Genomic DNA, 21328 nt, shown 5'->3' on the forward strand with positions numbered 1-21328 from the left:
CTCGAACACCGCCCACTCCAGGCCTCGCTGGCTGCAGCCTGCCAGCCAGGGCCTCGGGCACCTGCGCCCCGGCCCACAGCCTGGTGCTGCAGGGGAGCCCCCACCCCCAGACCCAGCCCCCGGCCTGTCGTCTGGGTCCTGCCAACTGACGCTGCCTCCGAGCCTGGTTCTGCCACATCTGGGGTCCAGGAGGGCAGGCGACTCGTGCCAACTCCTTGAGCATCAGTTTCTTCGTTCGTGGAGTGGGGACGGCAGCTCTTGGAGAGGCTGTTGGAAGAACTGGCGGTGATGTGTTTCAGGCATGCAGGTAGTAGCCTGCCCAGGGTCCTGCCTGTCTGGTTCACTCCCTCCCAGCAGCTCAAGGCCAGGCAAGGGGCCAGTCCCTCACTTCACCACGCAGGCCAAGGGGGCAGAGCCCACAAACATGCCCGAGGGCTCCAAAGAAGGTGCTCTTAAGGCCAGGCCTCGGCTGGAGGAGCTGCCCGTCAGCCAGTCACCCTTCGTGCTTGAACCCTGTGTGACACGAATCTGTGGCCGGAGGATTGACAGCGGGCAGCCACCCAAGCATTACTTCCAAGGATAATGGGGGATCAGAGAAGCCAAGATCAGCGTCAAGGCAGGCCTCACAGTCACAAAATAAGACTGCGCTTGGGCAGGAGGCCGGGTGAGCCTCTTGCCTCTGCCATCTGCATGGCAGTGAGGAAGGACGAGAGAGACTGCTCAGAGCAGGCCCAGCCACAGAGGCCTCGGCTCAGCACAGCCAGGGAGACCCTTGTCAGAAACGTGGTGTTTCATCATAGTCTACACCGCACATAGTCTGCAGTTGCACTTCCCCGTTTCCCCACCAGAGGCAGCCTCTGGCACGCTGAGCTCACACACAAGCCTGGCCGGTAGCTTGGGTTCTTCAGGTGGTTTCTCTGTCCTCCCACTGCTGGGGATTCGTGCAAGAAGGATGTGGTTTGGTCAGCCTGGGGAGGGTGGGCCTTGAACTCCCAGGCTCTGCTCCAGACTCGCCAAATAAAGGAGGCAGCTCAGGTGACGTGAGGAGTATGGGTGCTTATCCTTAGGGTCCTGTCTCTGAAGAGGCCATTGATGAGCACAGGGTAGGCAGAGCTTCGGTGTGATCCTAATTAGCAGGTGTTTGTGCTACCTTTTTCCTTCAGATGACGAAAACCTCAAAGCATATTAAAAATTTTAGAGTAAGGGTACCGGGGTGGTTCAGTTGGTTAGGTCTGCCTTCAGCTCAGGTCGTGATCCCAGGGTCCTGGGATCGAATCTGGTATCGGGCTCCTTGCTCAGCTGGGAGCCTGCTTCTCCCTCTGCCTGCCGCTCCTCCTGCTTGTGCCCTCTCTCTCTCTGTCAAATAAATGAAATCTTATTTTTTTTAAATGAAATCTTTAAAAAAAATTTAGAGTACATTAGGGCCCCTGGGTGGCTTTGTCCGATGAGTGTCCAACGCTTGGTTTCAGCTCAGGTTGTGCTCTTAGGGTGGTGGGATTAAGCTCCAGGTAGGGTTCTGCGCTCAGCGGGGAGTCTGCTTGAAGATTATCCCTTTCCCTCTGCTCCTCCCCCCATCTCTCAAAAATAAAATAAATCTTTTAAAGAATGTTATAAAATCAGGGCACCTGGCTGGCTCAGGTTAAGCCTCTGCCTTCGGCTCAGGTCATGATCTCAGGGTCCTGGGATCGAGTCCCACATCGGGCTCTCTGCTCCGCGGGGAGCCTGCTTCCCCTCTGCTCTCTCTGCCTGCCTCTCTGCCTACTTGTGATCTCCATCTGTCAAATAAATAAAATCTTATTTTAAAGTTATAAAACCATTAAAAAACTAATGATGAGAAACACGTATGTCTCCCACCTAGCTTTGTCCTATTTTCTTCATAATTTATCGAGTGGAAACACCCAGGGGCCATTACAGCTTCTTGTCTACTCGTGCCACCAGCATTCCTGCCCCACTCCGTGTAACTGCCCTCCTGATGTTGTGGTTCACTATTTTCATGCCTGTCTTTATGCTTTGGCTGGATACACCTGTGTATAGTATTGCTTTGCATGTTATTTTTATTGTGGTAAAAGACACATAACACAAAGTTTACCATTTCGCCCATTTGTATGCATACAGTTCAGTGGTATCAACAGAGCACCGTGTGACCGTCACGCCACCGTCCATCCACAGAACTTTCTCATCTTCCAAAACTGAAACTCTGTACCCATTAATCAATAACTCCAATCCTCCTCCCATAGCCCTGCAACCACCACTCTAGTCTGATTCTGGGAATTTATATATATATATATTTTTTAATGATTTATTTATTAGAGAGAAAGGGAATGCAAGTGGTGGGAAAGGCCGCGGGAGAGGAAGAGAATCTCAAGCAGACTCCACGTCGTGAAGCCCGACACTAGGCTCGATCTCACGACCTTGAGATCATGACCTGAGCCAAAACTAAGAGTCAGACGCTTAACCGACTGAGCCATCCATGTGTCCCTATGCTTCTTTATATAAACAGAATTACACAATATTTATCCTCTTGTGTCTGGCTTATTTCATTGAGCGTAACACCCTCTAGGTCCACCCAGGTTGTCACAAACGGCAAGATTTCATGCTCTCTTATGGCTAAGATGCCTAGGCATGGAATCACAAGGTCAAAGGGTTCACAGATGTTAAGCTTTTGATATAAATTAGATGACACTCTTTTTGAATAACAAAGAGCGGAGGCCTTTGGTCCTGGCATTGTGTGACTGAGGACAGCTCTCCAGCCATAAAGTAAAGCAGCAGGGTCAGAGGTCACGGGCAATGGGGAGGTCTCACCGGGAGGTCAGGTCACTGCAGGTGCTCTGGGAGTTGTGTGCCTGGGGCCCCATGTGCTGCCCCTGGACGTGAGTCTGCGTCCATAATCCCACACGTTCTTGATCGTGGGGGAAGCAGAGAGGTTGCGGGCACTAGTGTGCTGGCTGTGGCCTTGCCTGTCGTACAGCACGGCACACAGCTGCCGGAAGCCCCTAGTTTGTTTGGATTCCTCCAGAACACATGTGACTTCTCGTGGTGTGAGCTGGCAGACAAAGAGGCCACCAATGCAAAAATTTCACTGTGTCCCGGAGAGGACACCAAATGTAGTTACTTCCCTGTGGGGTGGAACCACAGCTTTTGTGGGGTCTGAAGATTAAACAGTTTCTGTGTGTGGGTGGGGGTTCTGTCTTTAAGCAGCAAATTATGAATGCACAGTTAGGTATGGGACTGTTGAGGGGCCCTGTGCGCAGGAGGGGTCCTGGGACTGAAGTGTAACTAACTTCATGGGACAGCCGCCCCTGTTCCTCTGCTGGGACTGGGCCTACCCTGCCTAGGAGCCCACTTTTGTTTGTTTCCAAATGTATTAAATTATGTATTTTCCTTTCTTGCCTTTTGCAAGTGTATGAAAATTTAAGAATTGAGCAATAAAGTAGTTATTTGATAAAATAGTCATTTGGGGGCAAATTTCTCTAGTTTAACCCTTTCTGCCCAAATTGCTAACATGCATCTTTCATAAAAGATGTCTCACACACACACACACACACACACACACACACACACACACCCAGCCCTGTCTGCAGTGCGAGCCTGGTCCACTGAGGATGGTGATGGTGGGACAGTGAGAGAGTGCAAGGCGGGAGATTCTTCTAGCATTTACTGAGACCATCTGCACAGGCACTGTGCTCGGGACTGCATTGTCTTAGTGCACCCTTTTGCCTGGCATGGGGCAGACCCTCCTAGGGGCCTCAAACAGCTCCCATATAAGGGGACAGGGGGAAATGCCAGGACACCACAAATTGAACTTTAAATATGAAACTGTTAGCAGAGTAATTTTGGCATCAAACCCACTGCATCAGTCAGTCTCCCAACAGGAAACAGACAGCATGTTCGAAATAGGATAATGAGGAGGGTTTATTTGCAAAAATGATGTGGGTGTCAGGGGACCACACGGATAGGGCAGCCACCCAAGTTCAGTAGCAGCCGAGCACTGCCACTGTGAAGCTGGAAGGGATGAGGGAGGAGATGGCCACTGGCCTCCACAGGGAGAGAATGGCACCACAAGGCCACTGAGAGAAGATGTGACCTTGGTTGAGGGACACAGCCCGTGCATGGGGAGGACCTCTCCCCTCTCTCTCCCATCTCCTGTGGGGCTCTCCCAGGACACAGAAGACATTGGATGTGGCCCACAGTTGGCCTCCTAGGACAGAGGGCGGAGTGGAGAAGGTGACAGGGGCTGCGGTGGATCTAAAGGGCAAAGAAAAGGTCAGTGGCACAGTCTACCCCTTTGGACCCTCAGCATCCACCACAGACCTTCTTCCAGGTGAAAATCTTGTCTCTCCAACACAGGGGACATGCAATGTCCCACCAGCTATCATGTCCTCATAGGGTAATGTCAGCTGGACACACTGCCAGCTGAAATCACTGGTGTTCCTCAAAGTAAAAGATGAAAGGGAGACAAAGAAATATGGCCGTGGGGTACCTGGATGGCTCAGGTGCCTGCCTAAGCCTCTGCCTTCGGCTCAGGTCATGATGTCAGGGTCCTGGGATCAAGCCCTGCATCTGGCTCTCTGCTCAGCAGGGGGCCTGCTTTCCCTGCTCCCCCCTCCCCCGGTCTGCCTGTCTCTCTGCCTACTTGTGATCTCTCTCTCTCTCTGTCAAATAAATAAATAAATAAATAAAATCTTAAAAAAAGAAAGAAACATGGCTGTGACAGTCTCCACCTACGGCTGGCCCCAAGGTCAAGGTAATCCTAAATGTCTTCTTATAGCTCCCATTCTCTGGTCTCTTTCACTTCCGCCAGCACTTTTTGGGACAGCGTTTGTTACTGAGTGGTGTGACTCGAACATTCCTTCTTGCAGGATCTTAGTCCTTGGTTGCCTTGTTTTTAGGGTTACCCCAGTTTTCCATTACTAGGACTATCAGATGCAGGATTGCTCCAGTCATGCCCCCTCATTTCAGACACTGTCCTCGATGCTGCCATTCAGTTTCACCCTTGTGGCCAGGATCAGTCCCTCCACCCAGGACTGTGAACCCCTCTCTTTGCCTGTTGGCTCAGTGGCATGCGGAACCCCAAATGAGCTAGGACCATTTCAGATTCTGATTCATCAGAATCGTGACCATGTTCCCTGGTAACAACTTTTCTTCTTAGGGCACCAGCAATCAACTCATCCAACTCAGCGATCTCAAGGCTGTAGAGAGATAGGAGGCAAACATTTTTCTAGAGGGTTATTAGGAATAGTAGTGAAAGAGACCATTCTTACCCCCATCACATAGTTCTTGGACCCACGTATGGCCACTTGGACCTTATATTGGCCACTGGTTTAAGGCACATACTGTGTCTTGTAGGACAGCACCCCAGTCTTGCAGAATGTTGTCTCTCAGTGGAAAATTCCACCACCCCATCAAGCCAGAGTCTCCCAGGAGTCTCAATGAGACCGGGTGAAAAAATGAATCTCACTGTAATCAATAAACAATATTAGCCACCAGTAGAAACCTCCCTGGAAGTCATGAGAGCCATGGTTTTAAAGCAACACTATTAATCATTATTTTTCACGCCACGACCAAGAAGGGGTACCCTCCAGATGCTTTAGCTAAACAGACAGCTCGGGCCAATCCTAGGTCTCCTCCATTACCTGGTCACAAGGAATACCCTGAGGCCAGAGATGTCTTAGTATATAGTCATCTAGCCACTGCCACTGATCTGTATGTTTCAAAACACTCCATGGCCACTGTTGACCTTAGTAAAGAGGTAAACAGGTACACGGGAAAAACAAGTTTATTCTGGACGAGCAGAGGAATTCAGGACAAGCAAACCGTAGCAAGCTACTGATGAGTCTGTTGAGGGTTTGGGGTAGGTTGTATTTACGGGCAGGGAATGTAAAGAGGGGTGACCTCAGTGTGAGTCAGTTCAAATAAAAAAAGAACGGAGACCAGCCTTGAAAATTTTCCTGAGCAGACAGCATCGGTCAGGCAGTCACACAAGCAAACCTCAATTCAGCCCACTTTGTGAGACCAACCCCACCCGGGTCATCTCCTGTTCATGCCTCTGGCGAAACTTCCCGAGGTGGTTGCAACCTCTAATCCGAGAAAATTCCAAGACTATTTTCTTCAAATCAGACATTTACTGGGGCACCTGGATGGTTCAGTCAGTTAGGCAGCCAGCTCTTGATCTCAGCTCAAGTCTTCACCTCAGGGTCATGGGTTCAAGCCACGCCTCCCCCGCCCCCCCAACATCAGACATTTATAGAAAACCAATCCTTTATTCCCTAAGTTTTGTCTTTCTGAGGGCACATGAGATTCTCCATTTTATATCCTCCAGTTCTATTTTATTGTATTTTGATTTATTTAGTTTTACTTTTTAAAGAAGATTTTATTTTACTTATTTGTCAGAGAGAGAGAGCGGGCACAAGCAGGGGGAAGCAGGCTCCCACTAAGCAAGGAGCCCCATGGGGGACTCAATCCCAGGACCCCAAGATCATGACCCGAGCCAAAGGCAGACGCTTAACAGACTGAGCCACCCAGGTGCCCCTATTCATTTAGTTATAAGACAAGCTGCTAGTTTACTCAAATTGTTTAACCTGGTGTTTACAGGCTGAAGTTAAAGCTATAGGTTGGTTTGCGAGTGATTGGTGGTGATAAAAATCATCCAAAATAACGAGTCACGACATACTTGAGCTTTAAAAAGATAATACAGTCCTAAAAATAACAATTCTTATCTTTTAGGAATCAATCAAATTTAAATACAAATTTTACATGTTCTGTTTCAGTCTATCTCGTTTTTTGCTCATTATAGTTTTTGGAAACTACCACCATTACAGGGTCTCTTTCACAGAGGAACTTACCCAGTGAAACCATTGCCGAGCACCACACACGTCACCACGCTTGATCTCACACGGGCTCTCCGTCGCCCCATCCGATCGCCACACTCTTCCACCCTTAAGAACATTGTCATTTTCATAACCACTCCCCAGACTATGGGGTCTGTCAAACCTCAACCCTCTTCCTGCCTCATCCACTGCTCCCCACTCCCACCCACACATCCTTTGTTACAAATTGGTACATGCATCAAACAACCTGAAAGGATTTTAAATCTGCCCTTCTGTATATCAAGTAGCTCTTTAAAAACTTCAGTAAGCATGAAGTCACCCAGAGAACTTGTTGCTTGAGGCAGGTTTTCATGCCCACTCTCAGAGCTTTTAATTTCCTAGTTCTAGGTGAGGAACCAGCGTGTCGGTTTATCTTGAATCTTCGACATTTTAATTTCATGCGTCCTTGGTGTGGCCGTTCTTGGCTCCACCTTGTTTGGGACTCTCCATACTTGTGGACCTGGATATCTGTATCCTTCCCCAGGTTGGAGAAGTTTTCAGCTATTTTTCTTCAAACAAGTTTTCTGCCCCTTTCTTCCTCTCTCTCTTCCTTCTGGGACCCCTCCAAAGTGAATGTTTACTTGAGGCCGTCCAAGACATCCCTTAACCTACCCTCATTTTTAAAAATTCTTTTTTTCTTTTTTGCTGTTCAGCTTGGGTGCTTTCCCTAACCCTGTCTTCCAGATCACCCATCTGTTCTTTTGTGCCCTCACATCTGTTGATTCCCTCTTGTGTATTTTGCATTTATTGTGTTCTTCAGCTCTGGTCGGTTCTTTTTCATATTTTCTATCTTGTTGTTGAAGTTCTCACTGAGTTCATCCGCTCTTTTCTCTAGTCTGCTCACATCTTTATGATGGGTCCTCTAAACCCTTTATCAGGTAGATTGCCTATAGCTGCTTCATTTACTTCTTTTTCTGAAGTTTCATCTTGTTTCTTTAGCGCATATTCTTCCAAATTTGGCTCGACTCCTCATTTGACTTTGTGTCTATGAATTAGGTGGGTACAGATACTTCTAAACTTGAAGTAAGGACTTTAATCTTGGGGCACCTGGGTGGCTCAGTGGATTAAAGCCTCTGCCTTCAGCTCAGGTCATGATCCCAGGGTCCTGGGATCAAGCCCCATGTCGGGCTCTCTCCTTTGCAGGGAGCTTGCTTCCTCCTCTCTCTGCCTGCCTCTCTGCCTACTTGTGATCTCTGTCAAATAAATAAATAAAATCTTAAAAAAAAAAAAAGAACTTTAATCTTGTGTACACCTGTCTCCTGTGTAGACTCCATGTGCTTGGTGACTTTGGCTGGTTCGCTGGAGCTGTGGCTGGCATGGTCTGGAGGCCCTGGGGCCATGCTGGTGGGATAGCTGGAGCTGAAGTGGGTGCAGGCTGGGGCAGAGTGAGCACAACCAGGGGGAACAGCAGGCAGAGGGAGAAGCAGGCTTCCCGCTGAGCAGGGAGCTCGATGCGGGGCTCCATCCCAAAACCCTGGGATTACGACTGAGCCCAAGGCAGACACTAAACTGACTGAGCTGCCCAGGCACCCCATCTAGTTGTCCTTCTAAACCGCAGGTTTTTCTTATGCCCCACGGCAGGTCCCTCAGCCCTATCCCTCCCCGCCGCAGTTCACAGCTCCCGGCTAGGGTACACTTACCTTGCCTTCTGCTCTCTTGTCCTTCTCTGTATGGTCGCTCTACCTTTTGTTGTGCTGAAGCCGTTCAGTCACCGCTCAGGTCTTCTTCAGGAGGACTTGCTTTCTAAGCAAGTGTAGATTCCATGTTATCTGTGGAGAAGGTACGTTCAGGGCCTTCCCGCGTCGCCATCTTGCGCTGGAACTGAGCCCTCCTCCAGTTCTGTCAGACCGAGGCTCTATCCCACCACGTAGGCTCCGTGGCTTGCTGTGGTAACTAACCTGTCTCTGCTGGTTAAGCACGTGGCCTTTGCCACTCAAAGTCTCCATTATCCACTGAAATTAGGATCTCGCTGTCAACTCCAGTGGCTATGATGGTGTTCTTCAGGGAGCTGGTCACTGACTGAAACCGTAAAAAGGGGCGAGTCTTTCAGTTCTCCCAGAGAGTACAGGCAGGGGATGCTGTAACAGATCCATTCCAATGTCCTCGTTACCTGGAGCCTTAGGAATTCTTTCCTGAGGAACTTATGCTGGGGAAGACCTGGTGTTTTCACCTCAATGACTGTAGGCCCGTGTCTCAGTGTCTATTGCAATCACCTGAAGGGCTTCAGACTGGGAGGTCTGGGTTGGGGTGGGTGAACTGCGTTTCTAACAACTTCTGAGGTGCTGCTGGTACTGCTAGTCCAGGAACTCCACTTTGAAGCCCTTAAGAGCCACTGCTGTGGCCACTCACAAGTCTAGGCTTTCATTAGCCAATTTAGCAAATTGCAAATGCTCCTCCAGGCTGCTCCAGCCAAACCTCTAGGGGACCGCACCCGTATCAAGGAACTGGCTGGATAGGGTCTTATATTCCGGCCCCCTTACTCTGATAGACTGAGAAGTCCCTCTCACGTGTATCCTCCCAGGTTCTTGCTGATACAGATTAGCAGACTGTGTAATTCTTTGGTGTATAACCAGGCCTTGTCGTTGAGTTATGCTGGGGTCTGATGGTCGTCAGCCATCATGGGCCTAGAGGCAATGAGAGGTGAAGCCTGAAGAGAGTCCTACCTGCTTGTGAGATAATTAGCTATCGCAACTGGCCATTAAAAAGCCTTTGTGTGGGGGCGCCTGGGTGGCTCAGTGGGTTAAGCCTTTGCCTTCGGCTCAGGTCATGATCTCAGGGGCCTGGGATCAAGTCCTGTATCCGTTCTCTGCTTGGCAGAGAGCCTGCTTCCCCCTGCTCTCTCTGCCTGTCTCTGTCTACTTGTGATCTCTCTTTGTCAAATAAATAAATCTTAAAAAGAATCCAAGGTTAGGGGCGCCTGGGTGGCTCAGGGGGTTAAAGCCTCTGCCTTCGGCTCAGGTCATGGTCTCAGGGTCGTGGGATCAAGCCCCGCATCAGGTTCTCTGCTCAGCAGGGAGTCTGCTTCCTCCTCTCTCTCTGCCTGCCTCTCTGCCTACCTGTGATCTTTGTCAAATAAATAAAATCTTTAAAAAAAAATCCAAGATTAATGGTTTTTTCTTTCAGTATTTAACGACGTTGCTCTACTGACTTCTCTCTTGAATTTTTTATAAAAATCTACTTTCATTTTTATCTTTGCTCCTCTGTATATGTAGGTGTGTGTGTTTTTTGGCTGCTTGTAAGATTTTCCTTGATCATTAGTTTTGAGCAATTTGATTATATCTTATTATTTTCATATTTCCTGTGCTTAGGTTTTATTGAGATTCTTGATCTGTGGGTTTATAGTTTTAATCAAATTTTTAAAATTCAGGCCATTATTTCTTCAAAAAAATTTTTAATCCCTTCTTTTTCCCCTCCTTTGAGGACACAGATATTAGGCCATAACTGAAATTGTTCTGTAACTCACTGATACTGTTCATTAAACAAAACAAAAAAAATTATTTTTCATTTTGGATAGTTTCTATTGCTATGTCTTCAGGATTACTCATCTTTTTTTCTGCAGTGTCTAATCTGCTGTCAGTCTGCTCTGGTATATTTTTCATCTCAGACATTGTGTAGATTTCATCTTTATAAGTTTGAGGGTTGTTTTGTTTTAACATCTTCTATCACTTAACTTTTGGACTATCTGAAACAGTTACAATTTTTTTTAATGCCCTTGTCTGGTAATTCTAATATCTGGGTCAGTTTTGACTGATGGATTATTCTCTATTATGAATCATACTTTCCGGGGAGGCCTGGGTGGCTCCGTTGGTTAAGCAGCTGCCTTCGGCTCAGGTCATGGTCCCAGCATCCTGGGATCGAGTCCCACATCGGGCCCCTTGCTCAGCAGGGAGCCTGCTTCTCCCTCTGCCTCTGCCTGCCATTCTGTCTGCCTGTGCTCGCTCTCTCTCCCTCTCTCTGACAAATAAATAAATAAAATCTTAAAAAAAAAAAAAAAGAATCATACTTTCCTGCTTTTTTGCATGCTTTTTAAAAAACCAGCTGTCAGATATTATGAATTTTACCTTGTTGGGTGCTGCAGTTTTTATACTCATAAATATTCTTGAACTTTGTTCTTGGATAAATTATTTGGAAAGTGTTTCTTTCAGGTATTGCTTTTTAAGATTTGCTAAATGAGACCATCTGTGCTCATTCTATTTTCTACTACTGAGGCAGGACTTTTCTGAGTACCCTATCCCATGCCCTGTGAATCATGAAGTTTTCCAGTCTTCCCGGTGGGAAGAGGCCACTATTGCAGTCCCATGTGAGTACTGGGCATTCTTCCCCCTAATTTTTTTGAGTGATTCTTTCTTCTGCCTCAAGTAGTTTCTGCGCATGCTTGAGCTGATCTGTATTCAGCTAGATACTCAAGGGGCCCCTCTGCACATTTCTGGAGTTCTTTTTCTGTGCAGTACTCCTCCTCTCTGGTACTCTGTCCTGCAAACTCCATCTGCTTCATCTTTTCAGAATCAGCTCTTCCCTCAGTTCAGTTTGTTGGGCTTCACTTGGGTTTCCTCTCATGCATCATGTCTGGGAAACTCTTTCAGGGCAGTAAACTTGGTGATCATAACCATAGGGCTCATTTCATCTTTCTCATCTTCGGGTTTCACTGCCTTTCATTGGCTGATATCCAGTGTCTTGAAAACTACTGCTTCATATATTGTCCATCCTTGGTTGTTTCAGGAATGAAAATAGATCTGGTTACCGTTACTCCATCTTGGCAGGAAGTGGAAGGCAGTAGTCCTCCTCCTCAACCACCATTGGTATGTTCCTAATTGTACATTTATAGTTTGAAATTTCTTCTATGTCCTCTAGGACTCTGTACTGGTCAGAATTATATCAAGGAAGGAGAACTACAGTGGGTATTATGAAAATTTTATTATAGAAATTCTCTTTTACTTCAGGGGTTCTCAAAGTGTGTCTCTAAACCAACATCAATTATCAGCATTACCTGAGAGTTATAAATGTAAATATCTAGGCCCAACACAGACCTACTGAATCAGAAGCTCTGAAGGTGAGACTCAGCAAACTGGTGTTAATAAGCTATCTAGGAGATTCAGATGCATGTCGAAGTTTGAGAATCACTGCTTTACATAATTGGAGGAGAGACTGGGGAAGTAATGGTCCAAATGAGGGTGTTGGAAAACCAGGGGAAGAATCACTAATCAGCCCTCTTAAACATTACTGGGTGAACAAGTTAGTGCTTTCAGGGAAATCTGGGAGTGAGGCACATCAGCTGCTGGAATACGATCATAGAATGGACCAGAGTAGATAACTGAAGGCTGTTTTCTCTTCATAACTACACTCTGTGAATTCATAGCCAAGTGGTCTGGCAATAGGTTTAGGGTTGGTGTCATTCAGCAGAACAACAATAAAGAAAAAGAGCTGGGCATGGAGCAAGAACAAGGATGCACAACGAGGAAAAACAGCAAGAGGATACTGGAAGTTTCTGGCAACTGTCACCGCTGACCACGATGACCTTCAGATGGTTAATGCCAAGTTGTTTTAGTCCCACCTCCCAAATCCTGTGCAAATTCTCTTTGGGCCAACGCTGACTCCTGCCCAAACAGGGAAGGGGATTCTGGGAAATATATGTCTAGATTAGCTATGTAGATAGATTACAAAACCATAAAGTTCTATCCTATGTGAACCTGACATTTGGTCACATCTCTTTTAACCATATTTAACTCCAAATAAACAGCAAAGTCACGCTTCTGATTAACATACTTCATGGTTCATCAAAAAATCAAACCAGGGGCATCTGGTTGCCTAAGTCAATAAAGCATTCAACTCTCAATATTGAAGTAATGGGCTCAAGCCCCACATTGGGCATAGAGCCTACTTGAAGGAGAAAAAAAAAAAAAAAGAAGATTCAGAACATGGTAACCCTCTCCCCCAAAGAGAATACAAAATTCTCAGTTTGCATTATCTTTAAGTGATGTTCAAGCCTTTTCTAAAGTAGGTCAAGACCCGTCTGATCTCTAATAATACTTTTTAAGATTGTCAACAAGAAGAGAGAAAACGAATCAGTTGATACATACCTAATAGATTTGTAAGAATGTTCCATACTATTATACTCATTTCTACAACTTGCCATGTGGTCATAAATGGTATCTATAACTTCTTCCTTCTTCCACTACCCATTTCCTATTTCCTTTGCCCTGTGCTAGTGCCTTGGATAGTGCTGATTCCTTGCTTGGTAGAAGGACCTAAACCTTCATTCCTGAAGGGTCTGGGTTCTTACGAGTCCAGCCTGCACTAAGTTGTAGTTTTCCACTAGCTTTTATCACATTTTATTGTAAAATTAAGAGCAGCCCCATGAGATCTGCTGCATTCCATACATACTCTCCCTTACCCTCTTTTTGTGATCACAACCTAATTCCCCCTTTCAAATCTGGATCAACACCAGAAACCAGTCCATTGTTGTTTATTACCATTAAGCCCAATGTGGCAATCTCGATTTCCAGTCTAATGGAACTTAGCCTGCTGAGTTCTCTGGAAGAGGCATTCCTTTCCAGGCAATTAAGACCACTGGACTAGCAGAACCCAAAGCTGCCTTATGACTTGATGAGCCAGGCAATATCCAATATATGATGAGCAATTCAGGTAATTTGGTAACGCTTGGTGGTCAAGCATTCAGTCCTTCCTAAGCCCAATACCAAGCTAGAAACCTTCTCAAAAGGTGAAATACTTTTTCTTCAGGGTATGGCATAGCTTTTCTTCAAAATCCTGAAGGACTCTGTCGTCATTTACCAAAAGAAGCCTGCTAGAGGCTCTATACAAGTATCCCTACCTGCCACAGGTAACTTCCATCATTGGATCTGCTAGATCATAAGCCTAAGTGACAAAGCAACTTGTACTGAGCTTGGACCTGTTGCAGAAACTTCTCTTGTTCTGGGCCACCCTTATAAATGGCAACAATTCTGATTTCTCAGCAAATGAGTTAGAGTGACACACCCAAAGTATATATTGCCTTCAAAATCCAAACAGGCTCACTAGGCATTGTCTTTTTCTTAATGCTAGGTGGCCAGATTTAGCAATTTGTCCTTCACCTAGAAAGGGGTATTACAACATGCTCTGGTCCTTCAGATCCCTAGAATTTCATTGAGGCAGGTCCGTGATTTTTTGTGAAATCAATTTCCTATCCTCTAGCATGCTTGAGTTTTACTGAAGCATCCTTGTAGATGCTATATTCTGCTCACCATGTCTATAATATTGCGGGCCAGCAGGACATCCTGCAGAATTCAGAGGTGATCAAAGTCTCTCCGGACCAGCTGGAAGAGTAATAAAGCCTTGATATAAAATGACATATTGTTGGTCCCGATAACTAATAGCAAATGATTTGTCATTACTATGAGGTTGGTGGGGGAAGCATCAGTACATCAGTAGACGTGACAGAGGACTTTTTCCGAGCGAAGACACATATACCCGGAACAGCAGTTGCAGTGTAAGTCATCACCTGGTAAATTTATGATAATCCACTATCATTCTCTATAATCCACTTGTTTTCTGCACAAACCAAACATGCGTGTGTTGAATGAAGGCAAGAACAACCAATGTTTCATCTTTCAAGTCTGTCAGTGGCACCAATCTCTGCAATCTCTTCTCTGCTCTTTAGATGGAAAGGTTGAGGTCACGTCCGCCTACGTTTTTCATACACAATGTACTGTAGTAAAAGCAGTTTACGACTTTGCTGTAGCTTAGTCTTGAAAACAGATTAATAATCCCTTCGAGTTTTTCAAAATTGTTGTGGCATTGCAATCCATGAACATGGCACCTCTCAATTTCTTTCATCAGAGTTATTTTGCAGCTTTAAATGTTGTGTACATCTTGTTAGTTACACCTATTTCTTTTGGGGTTAGAACAAAGGGGCTGTGTTTCAAGTGTCTGAATTTCTCACCTGGGTCTTTTAATTTCTTTCATCAGTATTTTGTTGTACTTCATGCACAAATTCTGTTCGTATTGTGAGAGTTATTCCTAAGCAAACTTTGTGGGCATGTTCAGTTTACTGAAACATCTGAACAGTTCTGGGAGGTGATTATTTACAACCCACTTGCATGTATCACAAACTAACATCTCCCCAAATGATTATCTTGGTTTGCTGTTGAGGCAATGAAAACTGAAAAAGTGAAATGAGGACAGTAGGACATTATCTAGAGGATGAGGGTGCACTGAGATGAGCCATCTCAGATTTTACTCAATTGGGCTTATAGGTGTAGTGCTGAGAATGTTCTACTGTCTCACCACGTGAACTGCTTTAGTAAAATATTCTCAAATGCAAGGATTCCTAAATAGCACAGCCTGCTAAGGACATACTACACACACATTTGGAGTTCCAGTGGGCTTTTATTGAGATAAATTAACAAAAACCAAGATTTTATCAACCATTTTTTCTGAACCTTATAAACTCAGAAGACTCTGGTCCATATGTGTACACACAACATAACACATCCCAACAAAAACAGAGTCCCACTGGAACATTTGCCAATTAACAGAAAGCCAATTTTCCCTTTCCCCAAATGTTTTCAAAAATTTGAGTCCCCACTGTTCACTTCTCAGTGGAACTAGTCCCTTGTGGCTAGGGACATTGGAATTCTATCCCATTTTTACTCAACAAAAATACTTTTTTTTTTTTTTTTTTAAAGTTTAGGTTGTTTCAAAAAAGGGAAGTGACTTTGTTTTCTCCAGGCACCCCTCCCCCACAACCACTGGTTAAAATACAGTAGCCTGTATCTTTAATAACCCAGCCCTACCCCTCCCTTGCCCTGCCCAGTATTGTCTACTGGAGAATTTAAACACACTTCTGCTGGAATCGGTCAGCTATGGAGGGGCAGAGTCCAGGTGCCAGGCTAGCTCCCTCTAATCTCATGAACTGTTACAGCCTTTGGACACTTAACTCTTTACCCCAAAGATGAGTTTTTAAGATCAGATATTTTCTTTGGGAGTTTTAAAAGCTATCTTTAAGGATATCAAGTAGATCTACAAGCTCACCGAAGTCCACTTAATTTCACCAAAAAGTTGACTTCAGCTCCAGGCAGCCAAAAATTTTGCTTGACAAAGGTATTTTGTCAGAAAATGATACCATGGTAACAATTTTTTAGATAGACAGAACGTTGAAAAAAGTAGCAAATTAAAACAACATGGCTTAATTCCCAAAATATTATTTCATTTTGTTACTCATCTATAAGGTCAGGAGTGTGGCTAAAGGCCATTTCTGATGAAGTTTTGAGCTTTCAAAGTGTTTCTAAATCCTTAGTGCAGACACCCTCCCTTTTGGGGCATAGTAACCTCCCTCCCACCCCTACTTAAAAAAAAAAAAAAAAAAAAGGAAAGAAAAAACAAAAAAAACAAAAAAACAAAACCCAAGTGATCAGAATGAGATGTTTTGATTCCAACAAATGTACACTCAAGGCTTTGTGCTGAGTTATCTGGTTCTAACCCGAGCAGGATGGTATCAAACACAAAGCACACAGCAAAGGAAAGATGCTCCCATCTCATTCTGAAAACAAATTTTGATAACCAATTGCCTACCCCCCCCCCCCCCCCCGCCCAGCCATTGGGGCCCATCCATATTATGATGCTGGGACCAACTGGAAGATAATTGAGAGATATATTCAGATTTGCTTCTATCTCTTCTTCCCATGGAAGATCACTTCAGAGTAAGTTTATTCTATTTCCAAGGGAAGGCCAAGAAAGTTTCTCCACTGGAATGTATGGGAAGATAAAAACAAAACACAAGCCCAGAGGCAGCAAGGTGTGTAACAGTCCATAACCCATTACACAACTACAACCACAGGCAAAACCAGGAGTTGGACATAATTTAAGTATTAAAAATAGGGAACGGTTTCATCCAAAATGAACCACTGGAAAAAATATTACCGTTACTTAAAACAGATACCCAATAGTGGAAATAACACAAAAACAATTTCCAAACAATGCTCCTTATAGGGATGGGGATTTAAAAAAAAAAAAAAAAAAAAGACTAGGCTTTGACCTAGTCCTTAGAGCATCTTTCCATTTAACAATTCCTTTCAAGAGTCAAGCACCAAAACTGGACAGCTGCCTCTACAGGACTGTGTCCAATAGTGGTGTCCCAGATAGTTTAAGTGCCACTCCTCATCAGAGGCTGTACTTCAGTAATACTTTCAATTAAGTCTGTGCTTTAAGAGGGACCCACAGGCATGTGGCACCAGGCACAGTCTGAGGATGGCAAAGACTGTGCGGTTTGTTTTGTCACCCACACACTCTAGCGAGATATAAAATTGCATTTACAAGCCTTTCTTGCTTTTCTTCTATAATGAATGATCCCTCTTATCTCGCCAGAGGTGGGAGAGAAGAGAGAGCTGCATCAGTACAAGGGGCAAGATTTTTTTGGTCAAAAGTTGATGCCTTCTAAATTCCCTCCCCCCTCCCCTCCCTGGAAAAAAGTTATTCCTTAATTAGGGCTTGTATTTAGTAACCAACATTGGCTGTGTAGAACATAGCTTGGATACCAAATAAATGAGCTTCCTCTTTTTTGGGTTTGTACTGTGCAGCTCTTGCTACAGGTTTTTAAGGAGTAAGGGCTATGTCTGATCAGGAGGCATCTGCAGGATTTTGATCCTAAGGAGTTTTGGGTGAGTCACAAATAGTTTCGCTTAGAACTAGGCAAGAGTCAAAAAAGCAAACTTTGAATAACTGATTTCTTTATCCAGATGAGTTAAGCACGAAAGCATATGCAGGACTTATCTTGTAATATTTTAGGGTTTTAAAAAATGGAATATGGAATTCAAATTTTTTTAATTTTATTTTTTGCCTTTTTTTTTTTTAAACCCTAGATGCCTCCTGATTGACCTAGTACACTGGGTTAAAAGGGAATTAAAAACATTTAAAAAAAAAGTTCACTGGTTTGATTCATCTCACTCCTTTTGCCTGGAGATCAGGCCAAACATCAAGCATGTTGGGAGGGGCACAATTTAAAGCAACACCATTGACTGTAAAAGCATTTGCCAGCAATTTACAATGCAAAATGACAGATAATTCTTGTCACAAAGCAAAAGGATGGCAAGCAGCTTTCTGTAGCATGAAAGTTAACAGCTCTCAGGAGTTGCCCATTCCTGCAAGTTTATGTATCAAGGTGGGCAGAGGGCAACACACAGAGTACAGGAAGTGATCCACAGAAAGTAAGCTCCAGAACTGCTAACATTACCAACGCTGATACTGGCTAATATTCTGAAATGCAAAATCCATGCTTTGTACATATACTGCTCAGACACTGCCACTCAATTGAATTCCACACTGCAAAGGAGATTAATCGTTGTCCCCTTTTGCTGAGCTCAAAAAGTTCCTCAAACTTTTTTTAAAAGGGGAGAAAGAAGCAAATCAGAGAGCTCCTCAAAAATAACATCTTGAGTCATAGGTTTTTGAAGTTTCCTTGCTCTCTCTGGCAGGTGTTCTCCAAAGCTATTAGATGATACAGTGTGGTAGCAACAGTGAATCCCAGACTTCTGGGTCCCTCTTCTAACACAGGGTCACCACAGAGGTCTGTACTCTATACGAAGAGGCCAAAGTACTTTTTAGAATTTAGTGTTGCGGAAAACTGAGCCCCTCTCATCTTTAGCTGCTCCCATAATCATTCTAATCCCCTTAATCCCAGCAACCTTCATCCAAAAAAAAAAAATATATATATGTATATATATATATGAACCCAGAAAAAAACTTATTTACAAAGTTTATACAAGTATACACACCCAATTTTCTATGGGACGCGCTTTGCCACAGAGGAAAGAGGGTCAGGCTCCGACACGTCTACACATCAAGTGCCATAACTGCTAATGGAAGCGAATGTAAACCAGTCTTTAGTGTTCTGCTATAGAGCACAAAGGCTTGTCATATGGCTCCTGCAATGATAGACTGCTCTTTCCTTTGGGAGCGATGATGTTGTAATCTACTCAGCCCAGAAGAAATTTTTACTTGGGATTGTTTTTTTTTTTTAAATACATGTATTTACAGTGCGGATGAACTGCAGTTGCATATCAACTCCTCCACATAAAGAAAAAGAGAATGGTGTTTAACAGTACTAATACGTGTCATCTTCCAGCCCTGGGCTTGAGTATCGGGTAAAAAGGGAAGAGAGAGACTTCAACTTGAAACAAAAATGAAAAGACAAAAGATTTAAAAAGATAGGAAAAAAAAAAAAAAGAAAAAAGGAAAGAATTACTATTGTTGACTCCTTGGGCTGTGTCTAAAAGATGATATTCTGAATGGTCTCATAGCATAAGGCACTTCGCACAAATAAGTAATAAGCTCTTCAGGCTTAAAAAACGGATGAGTAATAAGGGAGAAGTTGAAATGCACTCAAGAGTCAGCTGTTGGAGAATTTTGAAATTGTAGACAAGCTTGTGTGTTCATCAAGATTCTTCTCTTTTTAGGGTTTCTCCCCTTCTCTTCTTTATCTTCCTTCCTTGTCCCCCTTCCCCAGAAAACATTTTTTAAAAACCAGCGGTTAGTGCAACTAATGTTCAGTCAGCACACAGTGCAAACAAGTGGAACAAAAAAGGTAAATTCCTTCTTTTCAGCTTTTTCTCTTCACCAGTTAAAAAAAGAAAAAAAATGTCTGAGCTCTTTTAAGTCTTCATAGTTCCAAAATAAAAAGAAGATGAAAAACCCACAAAGAGAAGAGCATCCCCCCCAAACGATGTGTCACAGATCCAAACGAGCCTTCTGTAGTTTGTCAAAGCCTAAAGAAAGAAGAAACCTAAAATTAACTTTTGTGAAAACAATATGAACCAGGATACCTAGGTTTTCACAACTCCAATCCAAATGCTCTCTCTGTAGTGGCTTCCACTGAGCCTCTGCCTGCTGTAGAATCCATTTAGGATTAAGGAATTTCTGCTAGTCATTCCAGAAATAGAATGAGAGCCTGAAAGTTCTGATATCCAAAACAAATAAATTTTTAAAAAGATTTTTTTTTTTTTTAACTTCCATAAACTCGACAGCTTGCCAGGGTATGAGCAAACACTGGCTACTTTTATGTTTGAGGGTTTTGCTTGACATTTTGGGGGCTGGGGGGGAAAAGAAATTAAAATGGAAAGAGTAACACATAAATGAGGTGCCTGGTGGCTTAATCGGCTATCATCTGACTTAGGCTCAGGTCAAGCTCCTAGGATCTTAGGGTTCCCGCCCGGCGGGAAGTCTGCCTGTCCCTCTTCCTCTGCCCCTGCCTGTGCTCCCTCTCTCTCAAATAAATAAATAAAATCTTAAAAAAAAATAAAAATAAAAATAACAGGTAAAATGCTCACTGCTAATTTGTTAATTACCTTCTCTCAAATAAACAAAGTTTCATTTTTCTTAGAAAAAACTACAAAAACAGTCTGTATTCAGTTCTGCTGAGCCTTCTTTTGAGCATTATTACCAGAGTCCAACAGTCACCAAACAATAAAAGGTAAGGATGGTGCAGGAAACAAGAGTGGGCATTTAAAAAAAGACATCCTCACAACCTGATTAAACATTTGGCAAGGAGGCACTGCAGATAATTAACCTGATTTATTTAAGACACCCAGCAGAAATTAAGAGTGATGCTAACAACAGAGAAATGACTGAGTGATAAAGGAAAAGACAAAAAATATTTTCATATTCAGACTGATGAAAAAGATTCTTCTTTGCTTTCATTGTTTTGAAAGGCTGGATTTCTTAATTGCTGCTCACGTATCACATTATACAAGAAAACTGCATTTAAGAGCAGAATGTAGGGGTGCCTGAGTAGCTCAGATGGTGAAGCGTATGCCTTCAGCTCAGGTCATAATGCCAGGGTCCCGGGATAGGGCCCTGCATCTAGCTTGCTTCTCTCTCTCTCTCTGCTTGTGCTCTCTCCCTCTCTCTGTCAAATAAATACATCAATCCCCCCAAAACAAAACAAAAAACAAACAAACAAACAAACAAAAAAGCAGCATTTATGAATTCTCTAATGGGACCACTTCATAGAAGCAATACATCCAGTTTACGGTCATTTATGCCAACAGGTGTTCTACCCTATCACTGCTATTAATTTTCCTCCAGGAAAGAGGATGTTGATTTAAATACTATGCTCACTTAGCTGTTCTGTCAGGTACGCACATGCTTGTTAAGGTTTCTCGTCTTCTACAGGCTCGCTGTGGTATTCTGCCACATAAAGGCTCTTGTCAATGTTGCTTGGGATCGGTTTAATTTCTGTTCCCAGCTGCTCCTCAATACTTTTCAGGTTGAAGCGATCATCATATGTGATCAAGTTGATGGCTAAGCCAAGATGACCAAAGCGACCTAAAAATGAAGAACATTTTTTAATTAATAAAAAATTGAGTTAAAATAGGAGAACTGATGTGCACATACAAGTCTATTAGTGGCAAAACCATACAGGACTGATGTTTTTGTTCAGTGCCATTCTGAGTTTATAAAACCGCTTCTTATGA

At 44.0% G+C, this 21328-nt stretch overlaps 1 protein-coding gene across 5 annotated transcripts in view; it reads right to left on the bottom strand.

The window, feature by feature from the left end:
* Window positions 1-15228: 15228 nt before the first annotated feature.
* Window positions 15229-21328, bottom strand: part of DDX6 (DEAD-box helicase 6) — a 33686-nt gene continuing 27586 nt past the window's right edge. For 4 of the 5 annotated variants that reach the window (XM_032356540.1, XM_032356539.1, XM_032356542.1 and 1 more), the window contains exons 13-14: window positions 20997-21179; window positions 15229-19621 (exon numbers count right to left, since the gene is read on the bottom strand). In XM_032356540.1, coding sequence (XP_032212431.1) covers window positions 21004-21179 — 176 coding nt within the window. In that variant the 3' untranslated portion in view covers window positions 15229-19621; window positions 20997-21003. Of the gene's footprint in view, window positions 19622-20972; window positions 21180-21328 lie in introns of all 5 variants that reach the window. The other variant, XM_032356544.1, reaches the window with a different exon arrangement.

Source organism: Mustela erminea, chromosome 9 (assembly GCF_009829155.1).
Source record: "Mustela erminea isolate mMusErm1 chromosome 9, mMusErm1.Pri, whole genome shotgun sequence".
Taxonomy (NCBI): Eukaryota; Metazoa; Chordata; class Mammalia; order Carnivora; family Mustelidae; genus Mustela; species Mustela erminea.